The sequence below is a fragment of the Theropithecus gelada genome, chromosome 3 (assembly GCF_003255815.1).
Source record: "Theropithecus gelada isolate Dixy chromosome 3, Tgel_1.0, whole genome shotgun sequence".
Lineage (NCBI taxonomy): Eukaryota > Metazoa > Chordata > Mammalia > Primates > Cercopithecidae > Theropithecus > Theropithecus gelada.
In genome coordinates this window covers 16275549-16302206 of record NC_037670.1, presented here as the reverse complement: position 1 = coordinate 16302206, position 26658 = coordinate 16275549, and the positions used below count along the sequence as shown (strand labels likewise).

General features: G+C 48.7%; 2 protein-coding genes across 2 annotated transcripts in view; one reads left to right on the top strand and one right to left on the bottom strand.

The window, feature by feature from the left end:
* The window catches only part of LOC112621763 (vacuolar fusion protein CCZ1 homolog B-like), a 29096-nt gene extending 27338 nt beyond the window's left edge, over positions 1–1758 (top strand). The window contains exon 15 of the mRNA XM_025381138.1: positions 1420–1758. Coding sequence (XP_025236923.1) covers positions 1420–1475 — 56 coding nt within the window. The 3' untranslated portion in view covers positions 1476–1758. The remainder of the gene's footprint in view (positions 1–1419) is intronic.
* A 156-nt stretch (positions 1759–1914) lies between these two features.
* On the bottom strand, positions 1915–26226 carry LOC112620670 (radial spoke head 10 homolog B2-like). Its single transcript, XM_025379422.1, has 10 exons — positions 26221–26226; positions 21792–21943; positions 20631–20710; positions 20044–20192; positions 15134–15241; positions 14215–14358; positions 10545–10673; positions 8542–8635; positions 3913–4111; positions 1915–2314 (listed from the first exon to the last, which is right to left on the bottom strand). The coding sequence occupies exons 1-10, from the start codon at positions 26224–26226 to the stop codon at positions 2134–2136; spliced, it is 1242 nt and encodes a 413-aa protein (XP_025235207.1). The 3' UTR covers positions 1915–2133.
* Positions 26227–26658: the final 432 nt, after the last annotated feature.

Sequence of the window (26658 nt, the reverse complement as noted above, 5' to 3'; positions counted from 1 at the left end):
TTTCTTGGAAAACTGACAGGACTTTCCTGTAGCACAGGAAACTTGACAATGGCCCAAAGAAAATTATTTTCTACAATGCTAAAAAATAATAATAATAATAACTTTACTGTGTATTAAGAAATGTCCCCTTTTTGGAGACAGGGTCTCACTTTGTCACACAGGCTAGAGTGCGGTGGTGCAATCATAGCTCACCACAGCCTCCAACTCCTAGGCTCAAGCAGTCCTCCCACCTCAGCCTCTCGAGTAGCTGAGCCCACAGGCATGTATCACCATACCCGGATAACAACAGAGTCTTGCTCTGTTGCCCAGGCTGGGCTCAAACTCCAAGCCTCAAGCGATCCTCCGGCCTCCCAAAGAGCTGGGATTACAGGCGGGAGCCACCTTGCCCAGCCCCAAATGTCCTTTTTTAATATCCTGTGATATAAACGTATCTTTTGTAGGGAGAAGCTGCCAGGTTCATGTGGCCGTTTACAACGATCCCTCTTTACACCGGCAGAATGATAAGGCATTTTCTCCTGCCCTCCCGCCAAAGCGGCCAGCCGTGCCCACCTCACGGGGTGACCCAGCAGCTGCTCTGCTGACAGCTCGGCTGCCCTGGAGAGAGGGGACCGCACCTCGGCAGAGCTGCCCCCTTGGGCGATGCCCCATACACATGTACACTGTGTGGAAATTCAGTGTAAGCGTCTTTTTTTTCCCCTTTTATCTTCTCGGACATACTACATTTTTCTATTATTAACACTTGCATTAGTAATTGTGTGCATTAGAAACATCAGTTAATACAAGCCTGATCCAAACTGAATTCAATAAGACCAAAATCCTGACATGTCTGCGGGGCGCTGTCAGTTTTTCTGTTGTTCCATCAGTTCTCCCAGGATGACGACAGCGCCAGCCTCGTGCTTCTAACCCCCTCCCCGGGTGTCCTGGGCACTTTGCTTGCAGTTGCTCAGGCTGGGCAGCAGTGTTATATGCTCAGAACTACTGAGGCCTGGTAGGTTTCTTAGGTGGTTTTCTCCCCTCTTGTTAACATTTCTTGGCTGGGCACAGTGGTTCATGCCTGCAGTCCAGCACTTTGGGAGGCCAAGGTGGGCAGATCACCTGAGGTTAGGAGTTCAAGACCAGCCTGGCGAAACCCTGTCTCTACCCAAAAATACAAAAATTAGCCGGGCGTGGTGGTGTGCACCTGTCGTCCCAGCTACCTGGGAGGTGGAGGCTGCAATGAGCCAAGATCACACCAGATCACACCACTACACTCCAGCCTGGGTGACAGAGCAAGATTCTTGCCTAGTCTTCTGGGATTTAAGGTCAAAATCAATGCAAATATCTATTCCTAATTTTACCCAAGAAGAATTTAATTATATGTCACATAACCTTTTAAGTGGCTGCCGCTTCCCTCCTCACTGTTGTCTGTCGGTTTTGCAGAAGAGGTCAAGAAACTCTGTGCAACGCAGTTCAACAACATCTTCTTCTTGGATTGACTGACGACGGCTCACCGAAAGCGTATTTAAAAGACACTCGGCAAACATTTGGGCATATGCAAGTTACTGGTCATATGACGGACTGCATTCAGGACAAGGGAAAAGCAATACTTGCTTTGAAGAATCACATTTCTACTCAGTCTCCTGATCTCCTGAAGTTTTTAGATTTTAAATATTTATGTGGAATTAATTAAAGGTAGTTGACTCTATCATTCCATTCTTTTGACATTATGTGAATATTTTACTAGAAAATAAGATTAATAAATTGTTAAAGTTTTTAAAATTCTGGTTTTATGTTGAGTCTCCTGCTGCCTATTTGTAGATTACACCAGCCACCAGGTCCGTGACCCAGGCTGGAATGCAGTGGCTCACGGCACCCTCAATCTGCAGTCCTCCCGCCTCAGCCTCCCAAGAAGCTAGAACCACAGGTACACATCACCACGCTCGGCTAATTTTTTAATGTTGCAGAGATGGGGTCTCACTATGTTGCCCAGGCTGGTCTCAAACTCCCATAATCCAGCCGTGTAGGAAACCTGAGATGCAGTGGGCCAGGCGGTATTTTAAAACACTGCAACGAGTACAGTGCTAAGAACTGTAATGCTCAGGAAATCTTACAGCACGTGCCGTCCTAAGCCTCTGTGTGTGTCCTCGTGGCTCGCTACTTTTTCTTCTTCTTGCTGGTGATGGTCTTGCTGGATGGGGACACGGTCACGTCCTCCTTGGGAGGGTCCAGTGTGAGGTGAGAGGATGACACGTCCACCGGCTCCTTGATCACCATGATGTCCACCTCATAGTCTTGTCTCTTGGCTTCTTCCTCTCTCAAGATAAACATATTCAGCCTGAAAGCAAACATGAGAAGGTGGGAGCTTTTTTCAATCTCCCTCAAAACCGCAAAAACAGTTTGATGCTATTTGTAGTATACAGCCCTTCAGACCTGCATTTCAGCAGCGTGTTAAACAGAACTAAGCTGCTACGCTTTGCCTGAAATAACTGATGCCATGTCGACACAGTCCAAAGTAAACGTTTCATGTATCTATGAAAAGAAAAATTATTTTTTGAGACAGAGTTTCACTCTTGTTGCCCAGGCTGGAGTGCAATGGTGCAATCTCGGCCCACCACAACCTCTGCCTCCCCAGTTCAAGTGATTCTCCTGCCTCAGCCCCCTGAGTAGTGGGATTACAGGCTTCCACCACCACGCCCAGCTAATATTTTGTATTTTTAGTAGAGATGGGTTTCACCAGGTTGGCCACGCTGGTCTCAAACTCCTGACCTCAGGTGATCCACCGGCCTCGGCCTCCCAAAGTTAGATATGTGTGCGTGTGTGTGTGTATACATATATAATATTATATATAATTTTGAGATAGGGTCTTGCTGTGAGTGCAGTGGCACAAACACATCACTGCAGCCTCAACTCCCAGGCTCAAGCAATCCTCCTGCCTCAGCATCCAAACTAGCTGGGACTGCAGGTGCCTGCCACCACATCTGGATAATTTCTGTATTTTTTGTAGAGATGAGGTCTTGCTGTATTACCCAGGCTGGTCTCAAACTCAAGTGATCCCCCTGCCTCGGTCCCCCAAAGTGCCGGGGTTACGGGCATGTGCCATAATGCCCAGCTCGTTTGGGGATTTTATGGAGGGTCCAATATGTAGACCCGATTAAGTCACTGGCTATCAGTTATTGAACTCAAGCTCCAGCCCCTCTTCCTTCCTGGGAGGTTGGGCTGGAGCTGAAAGTCCCAATCCTCTAATCTCCTGGTTGGTTCCCTGGCAACCAGCTCCAGCAAGAAGCTATCGAGGGCCCCTCCCCTGGCCCCCAGTCATCTCATCATACAAAAGCCAGTCATTACCCCGACAGTCCACAGCTTTTGAAGCTCTTGGGGCAAGAACTAGAAAACGGCTGCGTGCAGTGACTCACCCCTGTGATCCCAGCACTTTGGGAGGCCAAGGTGGGCGGATCACTTGAGGTCAGGAGTTTGAGACCAGCGTGGACAAGTTGGTGAAACCCCGTCTCTACTAAAAATACAAAAATTAGCCAGGCGTGGTGGTGCATGCTTGTAATCCCAGCTACCCGGGAGGCTGAGGCAGGAGAATCACTTGAACCCAGGAGGCAGAGGCTGCAGTGAGCTGAGATCGCACCACTGCACTCCAGCCTGGGCGACAGTGAGACCCTGTCTAAAAAAAAATTAAAAACTAGAAACTAAGACCAAATACTAGAACCAAAGATGCTCCCATTACCCTATTACTCAGGAAGTTACAAAGGCTTCAGGTGCTCTGCCAGGAACAGAGACCAAATACTCATTCCTTTTTATGGCAAAGACACCCTTAGGAAATTGTAGGCTTGTCCGGAAAGCACTTGGTCCTGATGCATTCTGGCGGCTACAGAACACAGGATGGAGAGCGAGCAGCTCGGGAAGGAGCTGAGGGACCTCGTAAGTTACCTTGCTTCCAGTTCGTCGTCTTCCATCTTCCGCTGCTGGGCCCGTACTGTGCTGCGTAACCTCTCTTCCCTTATTTTCTCCTTGATAGCTTCTTCACGTTTATACGCGTGAAAGAGCGTGTTCACAAAGAAGACGTACATATTACTGACCCACGTGTTGAACTCTTCCTTTTGATCATCCTTGGGTCTCTCGTATTTCTCTGGAATAGAGTTTCATGAAGCTGAACATGAATGCAATCCTGCTGTAAACTGGGAGTCTGCGTGCTTTTTCTCGTTCTGGCCTCCCTGCGGTGGGCCCCCTGCTCCTCGGCCAGGAGAAGGGAGAGGAGAAAGGACGCTGCTCCCATGACTGCCTGGAACAAGGCAGGGGCTCAGTAGACCCTGGCTGGGATTATCAACCTTCCCTTTGAGTTTCCTGCTGCCCTGTTTTTTTTTTGGATATAGTGTTTTTGGAGACAGTCTCACTCTGTTGCCCAGGCTGGAGTGCAGTGGCGTGATTTCAGCTCACTGCAACCTCCACCTCCTGGGTTCAAGTGATTCTCATGCCTCAGCCTCCTGAGCTCCCAAGTAGCTACAGGCATGCGCCATCACACTCAGCTAATATTTATATTTTTAGCAGAGATGAGGTTTCACCATGTTGGCCTGGCAGGTCTGGAACTCTTAACCTCAGGTGATCCACCCACCTCAGTCTCCCAAAGTGCTGGGATTACAGGCATGAGCCACTGCGCCTGGCCACCTCTTTTTTTTTTTCTAAATATCTTAAGAATGTGGGTTTTCTGATATTTTAATTTTCCATGTTTTCAAGAATAATAAACCCTTGTTTCTTGCTTTTTTTTTTTTTTTGGAGACAAGGTCTCACTCTGTTGCCCAGGCTGGAGTACAGTGGCATGACGATGGCTCACCGAAGCCTGGAGGAACTCCTGGGCTCAAGTGATCCTCCCATCTTAGCCTCCCTGATAGCTGAGAAGAGAGCAATGCGCCACACACAAGGCTAATTTTTTTAGTTGTGAGACAAGATCTCGCTCTGTCATCCAGGCTGCAGTGCAGGGGCACCATCATGGCTCACTGCAGCCTCCATCTCCTGGGCTCAAATGATCCTCCCACCTCAGCCTCCCAAGTAGCTGGCACCACAGGCGGGTGCCACCACGCCCAGCTAATCATTGTTTTTGTTGTAGAGAGAAGGTTTCGCTATGTTGCCCGTGGCCTCAAACTCCTGAGCTCTAGTGATCCTCCCATCTGGGCCTCCCAAAGTGCTGGGATTATAGGCGTGACCCACCGCACCGGGCCTAGGTCTTGGGGACAATATTCGACATCTTGTGTTTATTCAGAGTTTGAAACCCCTTTAAGACAAGGATAGCTGTGTACCTGAGTGAATCCTCTCTCCTGGAGAACTAGACAACCGGTCACTCTCGCAAAAGGAAGTTCCTAGTAGTTACAGTTACCCCTCTCTATCTTTCTTGTCTAGGCTAAAGAATCTCTAAATCTTAAACTACCACAATGTTTTCCATCTTTTCAAGCAATTTTGGTTATCCAGGTTACTTGGAAGATTTTAAAATTCAGAAATCAAATTATACGCAATCCGGGACTCTAAGGTCGGAACAAGACAGAATCCTGCCTCAGGCTCCCAAGCTGCTGGGACTACAGGAGTGTGCCACCGTACCTGGTGAATTTTGATATTTTTTTGTAGAGACAGGGGCTTGCTCTGTTGCCCAGGCTGGTCTCAGACTCCTGGGCCCAGGCTGGTCTCAGACTCCTGGGCACAAGTGATCCTCCTGCCGTGGCCTCCCAGAGTTCTGGGCTTACAGCTGTGAGCCACTGCACCTGGCGGCAACAATGTCTTATGTTCATTCATGAACTCTCAACTAGACACCTACAAGCTGGAGGACAATAAGTCACGGCTGCCACATGCAACAATCAGATGAAATGGTACTGGAAGAGATGCCACGTGGGTCAAGGGGGTCCTTGACCACAGGCAGGAGCCACAGGCCTGGTGAATGGCACACCAGACTTAAGGAATGACCAGAGAGATCCAGGGCAAAATCCAGCTGGAGCTGGGACTAGAGATAATCAGATCAACAGGAAAGCACATTAGCTGGGGTTCCACTTCCAGTTCTATTTCTGTTCCAGGAACTGTGCATCTTGTTACGGCACTGCAGGAACGCCCTGTCTCTGCTGGGATGCCGAGCTCTGCGGGAGAAAATGACAACCCACAGATTCGCGCCAGATGGAGAAGAAACCAAGGACGTTGAGGGGTCGCAGAGGCCGAACGCGAAGAGTGTTGCAAGAAGCTGACGGTTTTCCTGACTGGAGAGATCGGTTCAAGAGACGGCAGGATTCCTGGGGGTGGCAACATGGAGGCACTGCTGATGAAGAGGGGCCTTCAGTGGCCTGGGGAGGGCAGTGCCACGTGGAGCAAGCTAAGAAGACACAGGAGAGGTCCTGGAGAAGGCGTTGCATGTATACAGCTCCCTAAGATGCATCAGCAAAGGGAGCAGGGAAGGAAAGTGGGATCTAGAGGGGAAGGTGAGGGAAGAGATTTTCCTTTTCTTTCTTTTTTTTTTTTTTTGAGACAGAGTCTCACTCTGTCACCCAGGCTGGAGTGCAGTGGTGTGGTCTCAGTTCACTCCGTTGCCCAGGCTGGAGTGCAGTGGCGTGGTCTCAGCTCACTCTGTCGCCCAGGCTAGAGGGCAGTGGCGCGGTCTCAGCTCACTCTGTTACCCAGGCTGCAGTGCAGTGGCGTGGTCTCAGCTCAGTCTGTTGCCCAGGCTGGAGGGCAGTGGCATGGTCTCAGCTCACTCTGTCGCCCAGGCTGGAGGGCAGCGGCATGGTCTCAGCTCACTGCAACCTCTGCCTCCGGGGTTCAAGTAGTTCTCCCACCTCAGCCCTGAGTAGCTGGGACTACAGGCGAGCGCCACCACACCCGGCTAGTTTTTTTATTTTTAGTAGAGATGGGGTTTCACTATGTTGGCCGTGCTGGTCTCGAACTCCTGACCTTGGGATCCACCCGCCTCGGCCTCCCAAAGTGCTGGGATTACAGGCATGAGCCACGGTGCCCGGCCAAGAGAAGAGATTTTCCTAACTGGGCATATGGAGCACATGTGTGCCGACGGGAACGATCCATTAGAGGAGGAGTGACGGGAAATGACAGGCACTGTAGAGCCGATACACAGGGGAGGCCTCGGAGAGGACAAGAGCCTGGGATGGAGCCTTTAAAAGTTCACCACTGAGTGGGTGGCCGGCCAGAGAGAGACACCGTCAGAAAAGGGGGAAGGCCAGGCACGGTGGCTCACACCTGTAATCCCAGGGCTTTGGGACACCAAGGTCGGAGGATCACTTGGGCCCAGGAGTTCAAGACCAGCCTGGGCAACACAGCAAGACCCCACCTCTTTAAAAAAAAAAAAAAAAAAAAAAGCCAAGCACGGTTGGGCTCCTACCTGTAACCTCAGCACTTTGGGAGGCCGAGGCGTTCAGACCCAGGAGTTCAGACCCAGGAGTTCTTGGATCCAGGAGTGCAAGACCAGCCTGGGCAACATAGCAAGACCTCACTTCTTTAAAAAAAAAAAAAAAAAAAAAAGCCAGGCGTGGTTGGTCTCACACCTGTAATCTCAGCACTTTGAGGCTGAGGTGGGCAGATCACCTGAGGTTAGGAGTTCGAGACCACCCTGGCCAACATGATGAAACCCCTTCTCTACTAAAAATACAAGGCGCAGTGACGGGTGCCTGTAATCCCAGCTACTAGCGAGGCTGAGGCAGGAGAATTGCTTGAACCAAGGAGGCGGAGGTTGCAGAGCTATGACGGCACCACTGTACTCCCGTCCTGGTGACAAAGTAAGACCTTGTCTCCAAAAGAAAGAAAGAAAAAGAAAAGGGGAAACACCAGGGCTTGTTTAATCATGGAAACAAGGCCACATGCAACTGGCAAGGCCAGCAAAGTGACAGCGGAAAATTCCCATGACATTGATCATCATTGGATGACCCTGAGGAAAGGAGAGGCGTGAGGTTGGAAGTTCACGCAGACAGGGCTGAGGAATCAAACCAGAAGGGAGGAGGTGCAGTCAGCAGAGAGAGAGGCCTCGAGAGCCATCTTCCCAGGATAAAGGAAAACATAATGAAAGAGGAGGATGAGGAAGTGAGTAAGGATTGTTTGTTGGTTTTAATTTGAGCACCTTTAAAACTCAAAGAGAATGAGACCCTGGAGAGAGAAAAGTCGCCTGGAAGAAACAATAGAGTCAACAGCAGCAGACTCTGAGATGGGCGTGCAAGGCCCAGGGGAGGCCCAGCTGTCCCATCCCCGCCTCTGCCCTCACAGACTGAGTCAGCACCGCAAGGTCACGCCTTGAACTTGAACTCCAAACCAGGGAGGAGAAATGGAAGCAGCTATACCAGCCTCATTGTTTAAAAAGACAGTTGTGCTGGGTGTGGTGATGCCTGCTTGTAATCCCAGCTACTCGGGAGGCCGAGGTGGGAGGATCGCTTGAGCCCAGGAGTTCAAGACCAGCCTGGACAACATAGTGAGACTGCCTCTAGGAAAATAAAAATTTAAAAAAGATGGTTGTAAAACTGTCTAGACATTATATAATTCATAAGCAACAGTTTGTAAATATTAAGGTTCTATCATTAAAACACTCACCGCTCTCAGATGAAAAAAAGGTGACCCCTTTTCCAGTAGATTGAAAATTCATTTTGGAGACTCTTTCATCACTTAGAGACTTCTTGATCTTGGGCTTTTACATTTAAAAAAAATCATGAAGCAAAATGTTACTTTTACATCATTGTAGGCTTAAAACTACTTGTTTACACTATAATTAGAAAATTATTAATGAGGCTGTTCTCCTTGAGCTAATTTGCCTTTCATTTGTTTTTGTTTTTTTTTTTTTTTTGGAGACAGAGTCTCACTCTGTTGCCCAGGCTGGAGCGCAATGGAGCTATCTCGGCTCACTACAGCCTCCACCTCTCGGGTTCCAGCGATTCTCCTGCCTCAGCTTTCCTGGGTAGCTGGGACTACAGGCATGCGCCACCACACCTGGCTAATTTTTGTATTTTTAGTAGAGACAGGGTTTCACCATATTGGCCAGGCTGGTCTCAAACTCCTGACCTCAGGTGACCTGCCCACCTCGGCCTCCCAAAGTGCTGGGATTACAGGTGTGAGCCACGCACCCAGCCAATTTGACTATTTTTAACCTGAATAAAATATTTATACTATTAAGGAAATGAATAACAGAATTATTGTATTACTGAAAGGCTCTCAAAACAAAATAAAAAACCCAAAAACTTGAAAATGTCCCCTGGGTCTGTTGGCACAGTATTTATTGTATAAAAGTTAACCATAGATTCATATATTAATGGCTTTAATTATATTTTTTGAGACAGAATCTCGCTCTGTTGCCCAGGCTGGAGTGCACTGGCAGGATCTCAGCTCACTGCCACCTCTGCCTCCCGGGTTCAAGCAATTCTCCTGCCTCACCCTCCTGAATAGCTGGGATTACAGGCACCTGCCACCAGGCCTGGCTAATTTTTGTATTTTTTAGTAGAGACAGGGTTTCACTATGTTGGCCAGGCTGGTCTCAAACTCCTGACCTCAAGTGACCCACCCACCTCTCCCAAGGTGCTGGGATTACAGGCGTGAGCCACTGCGCCGGCCCTGACGCCCACATTTCCACCTCCAGCTGGAGTTTGCCCTTGAACTCCAGTCTTGCCTCTGGCTGTGCTACTTGGGCCTCAATTCAGGCACCTTAAGCTTAACTTGTCCAAAATCAACCACTTAATTTTGTTCCCCAAACTCAGCCCCCTGCCTCCGTCTTCCACATCATCTTAAATGGCCACTCTATTCTTCCAATGCTCAGCCAAAACATCGTGGACTCATCTTTTGCCTTCTCCTTCCCTCTCAACCCCCGCAGCCTTCAAAACACCTCAGACCTCAGCCCACCTTAGTCCCAGTCACCATCACCTCCCACCGGGATGGTTCCAAGAGCTTCCTCGCTGGTTTCTCAACAGTGAAGCCACAGAGCCTCCTGACGCCTATGCTCAGACGCTGTCCCATCCCATCCCACCTCACCCAGAATAAACGCCAGGGCCCCACCCCGGCCAGACGCCCTTCCTGTCACTTAGACCTCATAAGTGGGAAGAAGCAGCGCTTGCGGTAACCGGTGCTAATTCTGGAGTCAAACTGCCTGGGCACAAACCCCCCGCTCCACGACTTACTGCTAATGCAGCTGTGGCCAAGTTATTTAACCTTCCTGGGCCTGGCTTCCCTCCTAGAGAGAATCGCAGTACCTGAAGGTCATCGGGATGCTGAGCTGGTCCCTGGGGACGGCTCGGCACCAGGTAAACACCCAAAAACGCTATTAGCGCCCTTCACCTGCTGCTGTGTCCCCTCCTCCCTGCCGTGCCCCCCCCGCCATGTCCCCTCCCTCTGCCGTGCCCCTCCTCCCTGCCGTGTCCCCTCCCCCCTGCCGTGTCCCCTCCTCCCTGCTGTGTCCCCTCCTAATTGCCGTGTCCCCTCCGCACTGGAACGTAGTGTCCATGAGGGCGTGGGTTTCTGTTTGGTGCCAGGCCCCCAGCGCATGGAAAAGAGCTCTTCACAGAGCGGTCACTCGGTACCGGGTCTCTACACGGTTAGTTGCCAAGACAAACCTCTGATTTCCTTATTTTGTTAACATCAGGCCAGAGCTCTAACTTGCTGGAAGATGACCTGGCACTGTCAGAGTGAGCAGCATCCGATTCGTGGCTCAGGACCGCGCTGGGACTCTTGCTCTGGGCGTTCTACGCAAGAACAAACACACGCGTCAGAGGGCTTCTGGTTTCCACAGAGATCCACACAGGCACACACACGCGCGCACACACACATTATGTTAATGGGGTGTAACTGATTTACAATGAACTACACACGAAGTGTACCCTTGGATGTGTTTTCACATGTCTATACCTGTGAAACCATCGCCTCAGTCAAGACAGTGAACAGAATCAGGCACAGTGGCTCACGCCTGTAATCTCGGCTCTTTGGGAGGACAAGGTGGGCGGATCACCTGAGCCCAGGAGTTTGAGACCAGCCTGGGCAACATAGTGAGACCCCATCTCTAAAGAAATAAATAACAGGCCAGGCACGTTGGCTTATGCCTGTAATCCCAGAAGTTTCAGAGAATGAGGCGGGTGGATCACTTGAGGTCAGGAGTGTGAGACCAGGCTGGCCAATACGGTGAAACCCTGTCTCTACTAAAAATACAAAGATTGGCCGGGTTTGGCAGTGCGCACCTGTAATCCCAGCTGCTTGGGAGGCCGAGGCAGGAGAATCACTTGAACCCAGGAGGCAGAGCCTTCAGTGAGCCAAGATTATGCCACTGCACTCGAGCCTGGGCAACAGAGCAAGATTTTGTCTTGAAATCACACACACACAAACACCCCCCCACACCCACCTACACACACCCACACTACACACCCCCCACACACCCACACATACCCACATCCCCCACACACACACCCACACACACCCACACCCACCTACACCCCCACACACACCCACACCCCCCCACACACACCCACACCCCCCCACACCCCCCCACACACCCACACCCCCACACACACCTACACACACACCCCCCACACACCCCCACACAGTCCCACCCCACACACACCCCAACATTCCCACACCCACACACACCCTCACACCCCCACACACACACCCCCACACACACACCCCTACTCACACCCACACCCACACACAGTGAACTTCTAGGTACCCAGCCCGATGCCCGTCATGGATATGAAGGCCCCTCCACGCTGGCGACCAGGAATGCAAACTACTCCCAGCCCTGTGTGAGTGCTTGAGCTTCCTCCCCTTCTTCCTGGGGCCCTTCCCTTAGGTCCCAGTTGTTCCCTCACACGCGCGCGCACTCAGCTGACGGCTCAAGGACAGCCTTCTGCCCATCTGTGGAGCTTGCTGTCCCTCTGCACAGCACACTTTCCTCTGTGGGACAAAATTCTACCTTTGCCTCCCCACATGACCGGAGTGTGCGAAGCTACCATGAGCTGAGCAAGAAGGATCAGCTTTAGTAAGTTTGAAGCTGAGCCTCTGTGATCTCTAAATCACTCTCCCAAACTGTTGGTCAAAAGGGAGCAGTGATTGCCTTGGACCCTGACATGAACGTTCAGGTTCCAGTGTACTTGGAGTAGAGACGGGGTTTCACCACGGTTGGCCAGGCTGGTCTCGAATTCCTGACCTCAAGTGATCCGCCCACCTTGGCCTCCCAAAGTGCTGAGATTACAGGCGTGAGCCACCGCGCCTGGCCGGGGTGTCCATCCTTGTGAGCAAGCCCTGGGGACCTGTTTAGCATCCCACGCACACTCAAGAACTGTTCCCCGACAGATCTGCTCTTGAGCAGGCCGTCCACTGTTAGAAACACCGGATCCATATAACACAACATCTCCTAGTAAGATACCTCTGATTTCCTTTTGAGACGGAGTCTCGCTCTGTCGTCCAGTCTGGAGTGCAGTGGCGCAATCTTGGCTCACTGCAAGCTCCACCTCCCAGGTTCACGCCATTCTCCTGCCTCAGCCTCCCGAGTAGCTGGGACTACAGTCGCCTGTCACCATGCCCGGCTAATTTTTTTTTTTATTTTTTAATTAGAGACCGGGTTTCACCATGTTAGCCAGGATGGTCTCGATCTCCTGACCTCATGATCTGCTGGCCTCAGCGTCCCAAAGTGCTGGGATTACAGGCGTGAGCCACCACGCCCGGCCAATACCTCTGATTTTCTCATGTGTGGTCTAGTGGCCCCCCCAGCATGTCGGTATGCACTGTGACCTTCATTATGAAATCTGCTGTTGGCCGGGCGCGGTGGCTCAAGCCTGTAATCCCAGCACTTTGGGAGGCCGAGACGGGTGGATCATGAGGTCAGGAGATCGAGACCATCCTGACTAACACGGTGAAACCCCATCTCTACTAAGAAATGCAAAAAACTAGCCGGGTGAGGTGGCGGGCGCCTGTAGTCCCAGCTACTCGGGAGGCTGAGGCAGGAGAATGGCATAAACCCGGGAGGCGGAGCTTGCAGTGAGCTGAGATCCGGCCACTGCACTCCAGCCTGGGCGACAGAGCGAGACTCCGTCTCAAAAAAAAAAAAAAAAAAAAGAAAGAAAGAAATCTGCTGTGGCTAAGAGTCCACTTCCTGGGTCACGGCCAGGAAACTCATTTTCCCAAACTTAAAAAAAATCTGTACACACTTCCAAAATGTGAAAAAGACATGTTGGCCGGGCACGGTGGCTCATACCTGTAATCCCAGCACTTTGGGACACTGAGGCAGGAGGATCACTTGAGCTCAGGAGTTTGAGACCAGCCTGGGCAACATGGCAAAACCCCATCTCTACAAAAAAATACAAAAAGGCCAGACACAGTGGCTCAGGCCTGTAATCCTAGCACTTTGGGAGGCCAAGGCGGGTGGATCAACTGAGGTCAGGAGTTCGAGACCAGCCTGGTCAACATGGCAAAACCCTGTCTCGACTAAAATATAAAGAATTAGCCAGGTGTGGTGGCACATGCCTGTAATCCCGGCTACTTGGGAGGCTGAGGCATGAGAATCATTTGAATCCAGGAGGCAATGGTGGCAGTGACCTGAGATTGTGCCACTGCACTCCAGCCTGGGCAACAGAGTGAGACTCTATCTCAAAAAAAAAAAAAAAAAAAAAAAAATTAGCTAGGTGTGGTGGCACAAGCCTGTAGTCCTGGCTACTCAGGAGGCTAAGATGGGAGGAGCGTGTGAGCTCAGGGGGTCAAGGCTGCGGTGAGCCGTGACTGCACCACTGCACTCAAGCCTGGATGACAGAGTGAATTCCTGTCTCAAAATACATAAAACAAAATTTCAAAAGGAAAAGGAAAGACTTCTTAAATTACTTTCTGGAAGGGTTAGTAAAACCAAGATAGTTTTGATGATGGTTTAACCATTCCAGAATAAAGTCATTCCTTGCTCTGTCTTTTTTTTGAGATAGAGTCTCGCTCTGTCGCCCAGGCTGGAGTACAGTGGTGCGATCTCAGCTCACTGCAAGCTCCGCCTCCTGGGTTCACGCCATTCTCCTGCCTCAGCCTCCCGAGTACCTAGGACTACAGGCGCCCGCCACCACGCCTGGCTAATTTTTTTCTATTTTTAGTAGAGATGGGGTTTCACCGTGTTAGCCAGGATGGTCTCGATCTCCTGACCTCGTGATCTGCCCGCCTCGGCCTCCCAAAGTGCTGGGATTACAGGCGTGAGCCACCGCGCCCGGCCCTCTTTGCTCTGTAATTCTAAGATTACCTAATTCTAAGACATTGTGTTACCTGATTTAGTATTGTATAAATAGTTTCCTGTTTATTTCCAGACACATCATCAGTTGGAACATTCGCATAGGATTTAGTCATTTGGTCAGTAACACAGATGAATGCAAAGCTTAAGAGAGCTTCAAAGAATTCCAGGAAAACCAGCTGAAATAAAAGAAAACACAGACTTTCCATCATTCGGACACACCTGGAGACAGAGCATTGATGGATTGGCGTTCATTATTTCCTGACATCTGAATACGTACACGTTTGCACACAGACATGCAGACACGTGCACACAGACACACACACACATATATTCTGTACTTGTGTTCAGACTGCTTTCAATCAAATCTTGGTTCTTAGACTGGTCACAGTGGCTCACATCTGTAATCTCAGCACGTTAGGAGGCTGAGGCAGGAGGATCGTTTGAGCCCAGGAGTTTGAGATCAGCCTGGGCAACACAGTGAGACCCATTCTGTACAAAAAATTATTTTTAAAAAATCAGCTCAAGGCCGGGTGTGGTGGCTTACGCCTGTAATCCCAGCACTTTGGGAGGCCAAGGCAGGCGGATCATGAGGTTGGGAAATCGAGACCACCCTGGCTAACATGGTGAAACTCCATCTCTACTAAAAAAATACAAAAAAAAAAAAATTAGCCAGGAGTGGTGGCGGCGCCTGTAGTCCCAGCTACTGGGGAGGCTGAGGCAGGAGAATGGTGTGAACCCAGGAGGCAGAGCTTGCAGTGCACCGAGATTACGCCACTGCACTCCAGCCTGGGAGACAGAGCAAGACTCTGTCTCAAAAAAAAAAAAAAAAAAAGTGTCAACGAAAAGGCTAATGAAAAAAAGAAAAAAAATCTTGGTTCTTTGTTATTGGTATCCATGGCAAAACCAAAGCCTGAATTGGATCTGTACCGTTTGTGACAGCTCTTTACAAACCTCGGGTTCAAAGTTGCTGTCAGTTCCATCATATATGAAAGGATTATCCTCTGCTATGACCTCCATAAATATAGCTGCTGTTAATTCTTTATTTATCATTTTAAAGTCCTGTAAAAAAGAAAATCAAACCATAACTGCCTGTAATTGTAAACAGCTACATATTTTAATGTCAATTTATATCAATACAATAATTAAGAAAGTGTACCAGAAATTAATATCTTTTTTCTTTTTTTTGAAAGATGGAATCTCGCTCTGTCGCCCAGGCTGCTGTGCAGTGGTGCAATCTCAGCTCACTGCAACCTCCACCTCCTGGGTTCAAGTGATTCTCCTGCCTCAGCCTCCCAAGTAGCTGGGACTACAGGCGCCCACCACCACGTCCAGCTAATTTTTGTATTTTTTAGTAGAGATGGGACTTCACTATAGGTTGACCAGGCTGGTCTCAAACTCCTGACCTCAAGTGATCCACCTCCCTCGGCCTCCCAAAGGGCTGGGATTACAGGCGTGAGACATTGCACCCAGCCATAAATTAATATCTTAAAGACTGATAATTTTGAAAAGCATTCTGGATTAACATTGGTATGTACGGCCAGGCATGGTGGCTCACACCTGTAATCCCAGAACCTTGTGAGGCCGAGGTGGGAGGATCACTTGAGCCCAGGCGTTGGGGATCAGCCTGGGCAACAGAGCAAGACCCTGTCTCTACAAAAATTAAAAATGTAGGCCGAGCATGGTGGTGCATGCCTGCAGTCCCAGCCACTCAGGAGGCCGAGGTGGGAGGATCACTGAAGTCCAGGAGTTTGAGGCCACAGTGAACTGTGATCACAACACTGCACTCCAGCCAGGGTGACAGAGCAAGACCCTGTCACACACACACACACACACACACACACCCCTCTCTCCCTTCTCTAGCACCTCCAAAATAACAGTAAAGTATTTTTTGGCACAGAACAGGACATAGAACATGGGAGAACAGAACACGGTCCAGGTGTGAAATATGAACACAATGCTGTAGGCTGAAAAGCACCTAGGGAAACAACATACTGCACAACAAAACCGGTTTTACCACAGAATAATTGACATGAAGAAGAGTTACGCTCTTCGCATTGGTTAAAGTCACAGTTTCCAAGAACCTATCAATAATGTTAAGTGGGACCGGGCTCACACCTGTAATCCCAGCACTTTGGGAGGCCGAGGCAGGCGGATCAGGAGGTAGAGTCCGAGACCATCCTGGCCAACATGGGGAAACCCCATCTCTACTAAAAATACAAAAACATTAGCTAGACATGGTGGCGGGTGCCTGTAGTCCCAGCTAGTCGGGAAGCTGAGGCAGGGGAATCACGTGAGCCCAGGAGGTGGAGGTTGCAGTGAGCTGAGATCGCGCCACTGCACTCCAGCCTGGGTGACAGAGTGAGACTCCGTCTCAAAATCATGATAATAATAATGTTAAGTGAGGACTTACCGTACTCAAATGTTCAGGTTTCAATATTTTTTTTTAAATCACTCATATCGATCAGCCTGGGCAACATGGTGAAACCCCATCTCTACTAAAAATACAAAAATTAGCCGGGTGTGGTGGCAGGCACCTATAATCCCAGCTAGTCGGGAGGCTGAGGCAGGGAATCACATGAGCCCGGGAGGCGGAGGTTGCGGTGAGTTGAGATTGCACCACTGCATTCCAGCCTGGCGACAGAGTAAGACTCTGTCTCAAAAAAATAAAATAAAATAAAAAATTTAAAAAAAAAAGTTAAGTGAGGACTTACTGTACTCAAATGTTCAGGTTTCAATATTTTTTAAAAAATCACTCATACCAACCAGCCTGGGCAACATGGTGAAACTCCGTCTCTACTAAAAATATAAAAATTAGCCTGGCATGGTGGTGGGCACCTGTAATCCCAGCTACTTGGGAGGCTGAGGTAGGAGAATCGCTTGAACCAGGAGGCAGAGGTTGCAGTGAGCCGAGATCATGCTACTGCAGTCCAGTCTGGGAGACAGAGCAAGACTCCGCCTCCAAAAAAAAAAGAAAACAACAACAACAACAACAACAAAACCACTCATACCAAGAACCAGGAAGATCTCAAACTGAATGAAAAAAGAGAGTCCACAGATGCCATCGCCAAGACAACAGGGATGTTACAATTGACGGACAGAGACTGTGAGACAGTCATCACAAAAACGCTTCAATGAGGCTGGGTGCGGCGGCTCATGCCTCTAATCCTAGCACTGTGGGAGGCCGAGATGGGTGGATCACCTGAGCTCAGGAGTTTGAGACCAGCCTGGGCAACATGGTGAAACCCTGTCTCTACTAGCTGGGCGTGGTGGTGAGCACCTGTAATCCTAGGTACTCGGGAGGCTGAGGCAGAAGAATCACTTCAACCTGGTAGGTGGAGGTTGCAGTGAGCCCAGATCATGTCGCTGCACTCCAGCCTGAGCGACAGAGCAAGACTCTGTCAAAAATAAAAAATAAAAAAAAAAAAATTATTCAATGGGCAATTGCAAACATGCTTGAAACAAACGAAAAACTGAAAAGGGCCAGGTGTACTGGCTCACTCCCGTAAACCCAGCACTTCAGGAGGCCGAGGCAACAGGACTGCTTGAGCCCAGGAGTTCAAGATCAGCCTGGGCAACATGGCAATAACACGTCTGTACAAAAAATAGAAAAATTAGCTGGGTATGTTGGCACACATGTAGTCCCAGCTACTCAGGAGGCTGAGGTGGGAGGATCACTTGAACCCAGGAGGTCGAGGCTGCCGGGAGCCAAGATCGCACCACTGCACTCCAGCCTGGGTGACAGAGCGAGACCCTCACTCAAAACAACAAACTATTTTCCCACAGTTACACACTAGGTTACCATCCATTTTTCTTATGTATACGACGTTACGAAATTTGTAAAAACTCCTTAGCATTAGTATTTGATTCTGTTTAATCATTTGTATTCCCACAAGTACAAATTAAAAGTATCATGGAACAGGCCAGGCACAGTGGCTCACACCTGTAATCCCAGCACTTTGGGAGACCGACACGGGCAGATCACAAGGTCAAGAGATCAAGACCATCCTTGCTAACATGGTGAAACCCCGTCTCTACTAAAAACACAAAAATCAGCTTAGTATGGTCATGCACGCCTGTAGTCCCAGCTACTTGGGAGGCTGAGGCAGGAGAATTGCTTGAACCCAGGAAGCGGAGGTTGCAGTGAGCCGAGATTGCACCACTGCACTCCAGCCTGGCAAAAGAGCGAGACTCTGTCTTAAAAAAAGAAAAAAAAGGTATCATGGAACAAAAACAACCAATAGTATGAGAACATTGTATAAATAAGATGTCACTATTTTCCCAAGTAATAACTTTTGAAAATTCCATTTTCAATAAACTATAATTGTTTTAGATGACATTCATCCTCCCCACTTCCTTCTTTTTTTTTTTTTTTTTGAGACAGAGTTTTGCTCTTGTTGCCTAGACTGGAGTGCAGTGGCACGATTTCAGCTCATTGCAACCTCTGCCTCCCGGGTTCAAGCAATTCTCCTGCCTCAGCCTCCCAAGTAGCGGGGATTACAGGCTCCCGCCACCACACCTGGCTAATTTTTTTTGTATTTTTAGTAGAAACGGGGTTTCACAGTGTTGGCCAGGCTGGTCTCAAACTCCTGACCTCAGGTGATCCACCCGCCTCAGCCTTCCAAAGTCCTTCCTTTGTAAAAAGATTTCAGTTGGCTTTATTGCTATTCTAGGATCAGGCAACACGTTGGTCCATCAAAAAGAGTAAGGTGTTCCTCCGTTTTCCTTTTTTGTTTATTGGGGGATTTTTTTGGGACAGGGCCTCCCTCTGTCAACCAGGCTGGAGTGCAGTGGCATGATCACAGCTTACTACAGCCTCCCAAGTAGCTGGGACTACAGGTGTGCACTACCACGCCCGGCTATGTTTTTTTCATTTTTTGTAGAGAGGGGGATCTCACTGTGTTGCCCAGGCTGGTCTTGAATTCCTAAACTCAGGTCACCCTCCTGCCTCTGTCTCCCGAAGTGCTGGAATTACAGGCATGCAGCACCGCGCTCGGCCCCATCTTCCTTTAAATGACCGGATCTGCGTGAATAAACATACCGTAGGCCAGTCAGGCACGGTGGCTCACGCCTGCAATCCCAGCACTTAGGGAGGCCGAGGCAGGTGCATCACCTGAGGTCAGGAGTTCGAGACCAGCCTGGGCAACATGGTGAAAACCTGTCTCTACTAAAAATACAAAAATTAGCCGGGCATGATGGTAGGCACCTATAATCCCAGCTTCGTAGGAGGCTGAGGCAGGAGAATTGCTTGAGCCCAGGAGGTGGAGGTTGCAGTGAGCCAAGATCGCCTCATTGCACTCCAGCCTGGGCGACAAGAGCAAAACTCCATCTCAAAAAAAATAAAATTATATATATATATAAAAAATATATTAGTGTATATATATAAAATATATACATATTTATTTTAAGACAATGGCCAGTGTATATATATAAAATATATATATATATATATTTATTTTAAGACAATGGTCAATGGTATATATAAATATATATGGCCAAGCTGGTCTTGAACTCCTTGACCGCAGGTGATCCACCTGCCTCGGCCTCTCAAAGGCTGGGATTGCAGCATAAAAAAAAATATATATATATATATATATATGCACCATGGGACATTGTTATAGGCCATAGGCCATTGACGTGCCCTAATCTGTGAGTACATTGGGCAGGTGACGGCTGTTTCTGTTCCTTCCACGACCACAGACCACTGTTCTGCCAAGAGACTCCGTAAACATTCAATGGTTCTGAAAATCCAGCCCAGATCTTCACCTGATTATTTGCATATCATAGCTGGAATATCTTGCCTCTCTTTACTTAAAATCAAAGTGCCTGTAAATAGAAAGCCAGTACTGAACTTAGGTGGTTACTTTCAGCATCCAGAGGAAGTGTCTCATCTTCATCGTAGGCTCGTGGGGAGGCGCTGCGTGGGGTCTGCAGTAAGCTACATAAATCTCCCAGCATTTATTCATGTAATTCATAGAGTAGAGCGTCCGCTGTTGCTCACGGAATAAATTGCCTAAAAATACAATGTTCGAAAAATGATTACAGATTTATATTTTGAGAAAAAAAATAGCGGTAAATACAATCCTATTGTTTTTGTTTTTTTCTGAGACAGAGTCTTGCTGTTGCTCAGGCTGCAGTGCTTTGGCACGATCTTGGCTCACTGCAACCTCCGCCCGCCAGGCTCAAGCGATTCTCCTGCCTCAGCCTCCCGAGTAGCTGGGATTACAGGCATGGACCACCACGCCTGGCTAATTTTTTGTGTTTTTAGTAGAGACAGGGTTTTGCCATGTTGGCCAGGCTGGTCTTGAACTCCTTGACCTCAGGTGGTCCGCCCGCCTCGGCCTCCCAAACTGCTGGGATTGCAAGAGTGAGCCACTGCACCCAGCCCAGATTTATATTTTGAGAAAAAAAAATGGGGCAGTAAATAGAATCCTGTTGGTTTTGTATTTACCTTTTATCTGGCAGGCATTTGGATGAATGTTCTCAGTCATCAGTTTTGTAAAACACAAGAAAAGTGATGGGCTTCTCTTTCTGTGATAACGATCAAAAGATACGATAATTACTTCTCTAAAAGAGGGAAATTCCCTTCTCCTTGAGCACAGGCTAGACTTAATACTTTGCTTCTAATGTATAGAGTATAGAAAGGGAAGGCTGGAGTCAGTGGCTCACACCTGTAATCCCAGCATTTTGGGAGGCCAAGGCAGGCGAATCATTCGAGGTCAGGAGTTCAAGACCAGCCTGGCCAACATGGTGAAACCCCATCTCCACTAAAAATACAAAAAATTAGCTGGGCTTGGTGGCAGACACCTGTAATCCCAGCTATTTGGGAGGCTGAGGCAGGAGAATCACTGGAACCCGGGAGGTGGAGGTTGCAGTGAGCTGAGATTGTGCCACTGCACTCCAGCCTGGGTGACAGAGCAAGACTCCATCTCAAAAAAATAAATACATAAATAAAAGTTTTTTTGAAAAAAGATATAAAACCACTTTTGCTGTAAGAAAGACAAGAAATTCTGACATAAGAAAGAAGAGTTGGTTGTGACTATTTGTTTCTGCATTAAAAACCCCAAGAGACATTTGCAGTATTGAACAGATTCAAATATGAAGGGTTTTCAAAGTTTTGATCAAGTATCTCATGGCTTTGCGGTTAATATTTGTGGAAAGGTTGTGTTCTGAGTCCTTCATTTCAAGGGTATGTTAAAAAAAAAAAGAGAGACTGCTGAGGCTGGGCACAGTGGCTCACGTCTATAATCTCAGCACTTTGAGAGGCTGAGGCAGGTGGATCGCCTGAGGTCAGGAGTTCGAAACCAGCCTGGCCAACATGGTGAAACCCCATCTCTACTAAAAACTACAACAACAAAAACATTAGCCAGGCATGGTGGCACACGCCTGTCATCCCAGCTATCCAGGAGCCTGAGGCAGAAGAATTGCTTGACCCTAGGAGGCAGAGGTTGCAGTGAGCCATGATTGTGCCATTGCATTCCAGCCTGGGCAACAGAGCAAGACTCTGTCTCCAAAAAAATAAAAATGACTGCTGAAGAAAAGAAGGCATTATGACAATAGTACAACTTAGCTGTGCTCCGTCCCCCAGTGAGGGTCCAGAAATAGTACTTACTGGAATTCTTCGTGATAAATGTGGTACGCCAAACGCAGGAGGTGATTCAAAAATGTTCTCAGAAGTATTGTTGTAAATGGAGAATGAATTTCTTCAACTGGTATGTCATTGTTGGCTAAAATAAGAAAATTGGAGAGGATGTCTGATATTTGCTAGAAGCTTCCATTTTATTTGTTCCTGGTATAAAATTTGAGGAACTGAATATGAGAGAGTACTTATTTCAAAATGCTCTGAACATGTATAAGCATCCAACTAAAAATTTAAAACTCCATAAAAGCCAGGCACAGTGGCTCACGCCTGTAATCCCAGTACTTTGGGAAGCTGAAGCAGGCAAATTGCCTGAGGTCAGGAGTTTAAGACCAGCCTGGGCAACATGGTGAAATCCTGTCTCTACCAAAAATACAAAAAATTAGCCAGGTGTGGTGGTGTGCACCTGTAATCCCAGCTACTCGGGAGACTGAGGCAGGAGAATTGCTGGAACCCAGGGGGCAGGACTTACAGTGAGCCAAGATTGAGTCACTGCACTCCAGCCCGGGCAACAGAGTGAGACTTCGTCTAAAAAAAAAAAAAAAAATTGGCCGGGCGCGGTGGCTCAAGCCTGTAATCCCAGCACTTTGAGATGCTGAGACGGGCGGATCACGAGGTCAGGAGATCGAGACCATCCTGGCTAACACAGTGAAACCCCGTCTCTACTAAAAAATACAAAAAACTAGCCGGGCGTGGTGGCGGGCGCCTGTAGTCCCAGCTACTCAGGAGGCTGAGGCAGGAGAATGGCGTGAACCCGGGAGGCGGAGCTTGCAGTGAGCTGAGATCGCGCCACTGCACTCCAGCCTGGGCGACAGAGCCACGAGACTCCGTCTCAAAAAAAAAAAAAAAAAAAAAAAATTAAACCTGGTTCCTTTACAAGATGAGGTATCTTGTCCCAATGTTTTCCAGAGTAGTCTGAGACACAATCTGATGAATGCTGCTAATTCTAAATGGATTTTAAGTATGTTTCAAACACTAAACTTTGACGTAAATGGGCATTTTTTCTAATACTTTATTTTTCAAGTGGATAATTTGAAGCTTGCAGCTCTGCCTCCCAGAATTTGGCTGAAAGAAGTCAAACTTCCAAAGTTGTTAAAATTTATCACATCAATTTCCTAATTTGAAATCAAGACCAATCCTAAGACTACTTAGGGCCTTTTCTAGACTCTTCCAAGCCATTGCTGATTCTCCCCATTTCTTTTTTTTTTTCTTTTTTTGAGAACAGAGTCTCACTCTGTTGCCCAGGCCTGAGTGCAGTGGCGCGATCTCGGCTCACTGCAGCCTCCGCCTTGCGAGTTCAAGCGATTCTTCTGCCTCAGCCTCCCGAGTAGCTGGGACTGCAGGCATGTACCACCACACCCGGCTAATTTTTTGTATTTTTAGTACGGGTTTCACCGTGTTAGCCAGGATGGTCTCGAACTCCTGACCTCAAGGTCTGCCCACTTCAGCCTCCCAAAGTGCTGATTACAGGCATAAGCCACTGCGCCCAGCCTTTTCTTTTTTTTTTTTGGTTGTTGAGACAGTCTCACTCTGTCACCGAGGATGGAAGTCTTGGCTCACCGCAACTTCCACCTCCTAGGCTCAAGCGATTCTATTCCTGCCTCAGCCTCCCACTAAGTAGCTGGGAATACAGGTATGAACCACCACACCTGGCTAATTTTTGTGTTTTTAGTAGAGACGGAGTTTCACCACATTGGCCAGGCTGGTCTCAAACTCCTGGACTCAAGTGATCCACCTCGGCCTTCCAAAGAGCTGGGATTACAGGTGTGCGCCGCGAGGCCTGGCTGCCTCCCCATTTCTGACCTGACAAGTCAGTGCTTTTTCACTGTAGATCGGTGGTCGGAGGGAGAGAGGGAGGCAAACTTTCTGTAAAGGGCCGGAGAGTAAGTATTTTAGGCTTGGTGGACCAGACAGTCTACACCACAACCCCTCCGCGGTGGTGCTTTGGGGTAAAGCAGCCACAAACATGTGAGCAAATGGGCATGTCTGTGTTCCAGTACAGCATGATTTAGGGGAACCAGGGCGGACTGGATTTCACCCTGGGACCATGCATGGCTGGCCTTGCTTTTGTAGGTGACCTCGTACTGTTGCTGTTACGTCACGAGACTGTCTCTTCAAGTACATTGTAATCACGCGGGGAACAAGACCACGTGCTGATTTCTGGAACACTCTTCTCCCAACCTGGGCCTTCACCACTCCCTCCGCATTTCCAACTGCTTTCCAGGTGACACTGTGATACTGTCCTTTAAACCAGCAGTCCCCAGCCTTTTTGGCACCAGGGACCGATTTCATGGAAGACAATTTTTCCATGAATGGTGGGAAGGGGTGGGGGGACTACTGGTTTCAGGATGATTCAAGCACATTTGAATTACTGCACACTTTATTTCGATTACGATGACACTGTAATACATAATGAAACAATTCTACAACTCACCATCATATAGACTCAGTGGGAGCCTGAGCTTGTTTTCCTACAACTAGGGGTGACGGGAGACAGTGCCAGATCATCAGGCACTAGATTCTCCTAAGGAGGGTGAACCTCCATCCCTCGCGTGCCAGTTCACAGGAGGATTTGCGCTCCTGTGAGAATCTAACGCCCTGCTGATCTGCAGGAGGTAATGCCAGCGATGGGGAACGGCTGTAAAATCAGATGAAGGTAGGCTGGGTGCGGTGGCTCACACCTGTAATCCCAGCACTTCGGGAGGCTGAGGCGGGCGGATCACAAGGTCAGGAGTTCAAGATCAGACTGGCCAACATGGTGAAACCCCATCACTATTAAAAATACAAAAATTAGCCGGGCATGGTGGCAGGCACCTGTCATCCTAGCTACTCGGGAGGCTGAGGCAGGAGAATTGCTTGAACCTGGGAGGCAGAGGTTGCAGTGAGCCGAGATTGCGCCACTGCACTCCAGCATGGGTAACAGAGTGAGACTCTGTCTCAAAAAAAAAAAAAAGATAGAAAGAAAAACATGGGTATATATACATCGATAGTTTTTTCAAGGATTTGGAGCTTTTTGTTGTGAAAATACGCACTTACTCCACATACAGTCAGGCTCCTGGGTCTCACGCACTGTGTAAGTTCTCTCTCTCTTCCTCCTTCTCCTATTTCTCTTCCTCCCCTCTATCTCCCCCACAATCTTTCCCCAACTTTAAGCACCTTTAGGCCACAGAATGTGTCTTATTAAACTAGGCTAGTAACCAGCAGAATACCCATCACACACAAGAGACTCCCTTTTTTTTTTTTTTTTGAGACGGAGTCTCACTCTGTGGCCCAGGCTGNAGTGGACGGATCAGTTGAGGTCAGGAGTTTGAGACCAGCCTGGCCAACATGATGAAACCCCATCTCTACTAAAACGACAAAAATTAGCTGGGCGTGGTGGTGCACGCACGTAATCCCAGCCACTCAGGAGGCTGAGGAAGGAGAATTGCTTGAACCCAGGAAGCGGAGGTTGCAGTGAGTCAAGATTGTGCTACTCACTCCAGCCTGAGTGACACCAAGGCTCCGTCTCAAAAAAAAAAAAAAAAAAAAGGCCAGCTACTGTGGCTCACATCTGTAATCCTAGCACTTTGGGAGGCCAAGGTGGGTGGATCACGAGGTCAGGAGATTGAGACCATCCTGGCTAACATGGTGAATCCCCGTCTCTACTAAAAATACAAAAAAATTAGCCTGGCATGGTGGCGGGCGCCTGTAGTCCCAGCTACTCGGGAGGCTGAGGCAGGAGAATCATTTGAACCTGGGAGGCAGAGGTTGCAGTGAGGTGAGATCACGCCACTGCACTCCAGCCTGGGCCACAGAGTGAGACTCCGTCTCAAAAAAAAAAAAAAAAAGGGAGTCTCTTGTGTGTGATGGGTATTCTGCTGGTTACTAGCCTAGTTTAATAAGACACATTCTGTGGCCTAAAGGTGCTTAAAGTTGGGGAAAGATTGTGGGGGAGATAGAGGGGAGGAAGAGAAATAGGAGAAGGAGGAAGAGAGAGAGAACTTACACAGTGCGTGAGACCCAGGAGCCTGACTGTATGTGGAGTAAGTGCGTATTTTCACAACAAAAAGCTCCAAATCCTTGAAAAAACTATCGATGTATATATACCCATGTTTTTCTTTCTATCTTTTTTTTTTTTTTGAGACAGAGTCTCACTCTGTTACCCATGCTGGAGTGCAGTGGCGCAATCTCGGCTCACTGCAACCTCTGCCTCCCAGGTTCAAGCAATTCTCCTGCCTCAGCCTCCCGAGTAGCTAGGATGACAGGTGCCTGCCACCATGCCCGGCTAATTTTTGTATTTTTAATAGTGATGGGGTTTCACCATGTTGGCCAGTCTGATCTTGAACTCCTGACCTTGTGATCCGCCCGCCTCAGCCTCCCGAAGTGCTGGGATTACAGGTGTGAGCCACCGCACCCAGCCTACCTTCATCTGATTTTACAGCCGTTCCCCATCGCTGGCATTACCTCCTGCAGATCAGCAGGGCGTTAGATTCTCACAGGAGCGCAAATCCTCCTGTGAACTGGCACGCGAGGGATGGAGGTTCACCCTCCTTAGGAGAATCTAGTGCCTGATGATCTGGCACTGTCTCCCGTCACCCCTAGTTGTAGGAAAACAAGCTCAGGCTCCCACTGAGTCTATATGATGGTGAGTTGTAGAATTGTTTCATTATGTATTACAGTGTCATCGTAATCGAAATAAAGTGTGCAGTAATTCAAATGTGCTTGAATCATCCTGAAACCAGTAGTCCCCCCACCCCTTCCCACCATTCATGGAAAAATTGTCTTCCATGAAATCGGTCCCTGGTGCCAAAAAGGCTGGGGACTGCTGGTTTAAAGGACAGTATCACAGTGTCACCTGGAA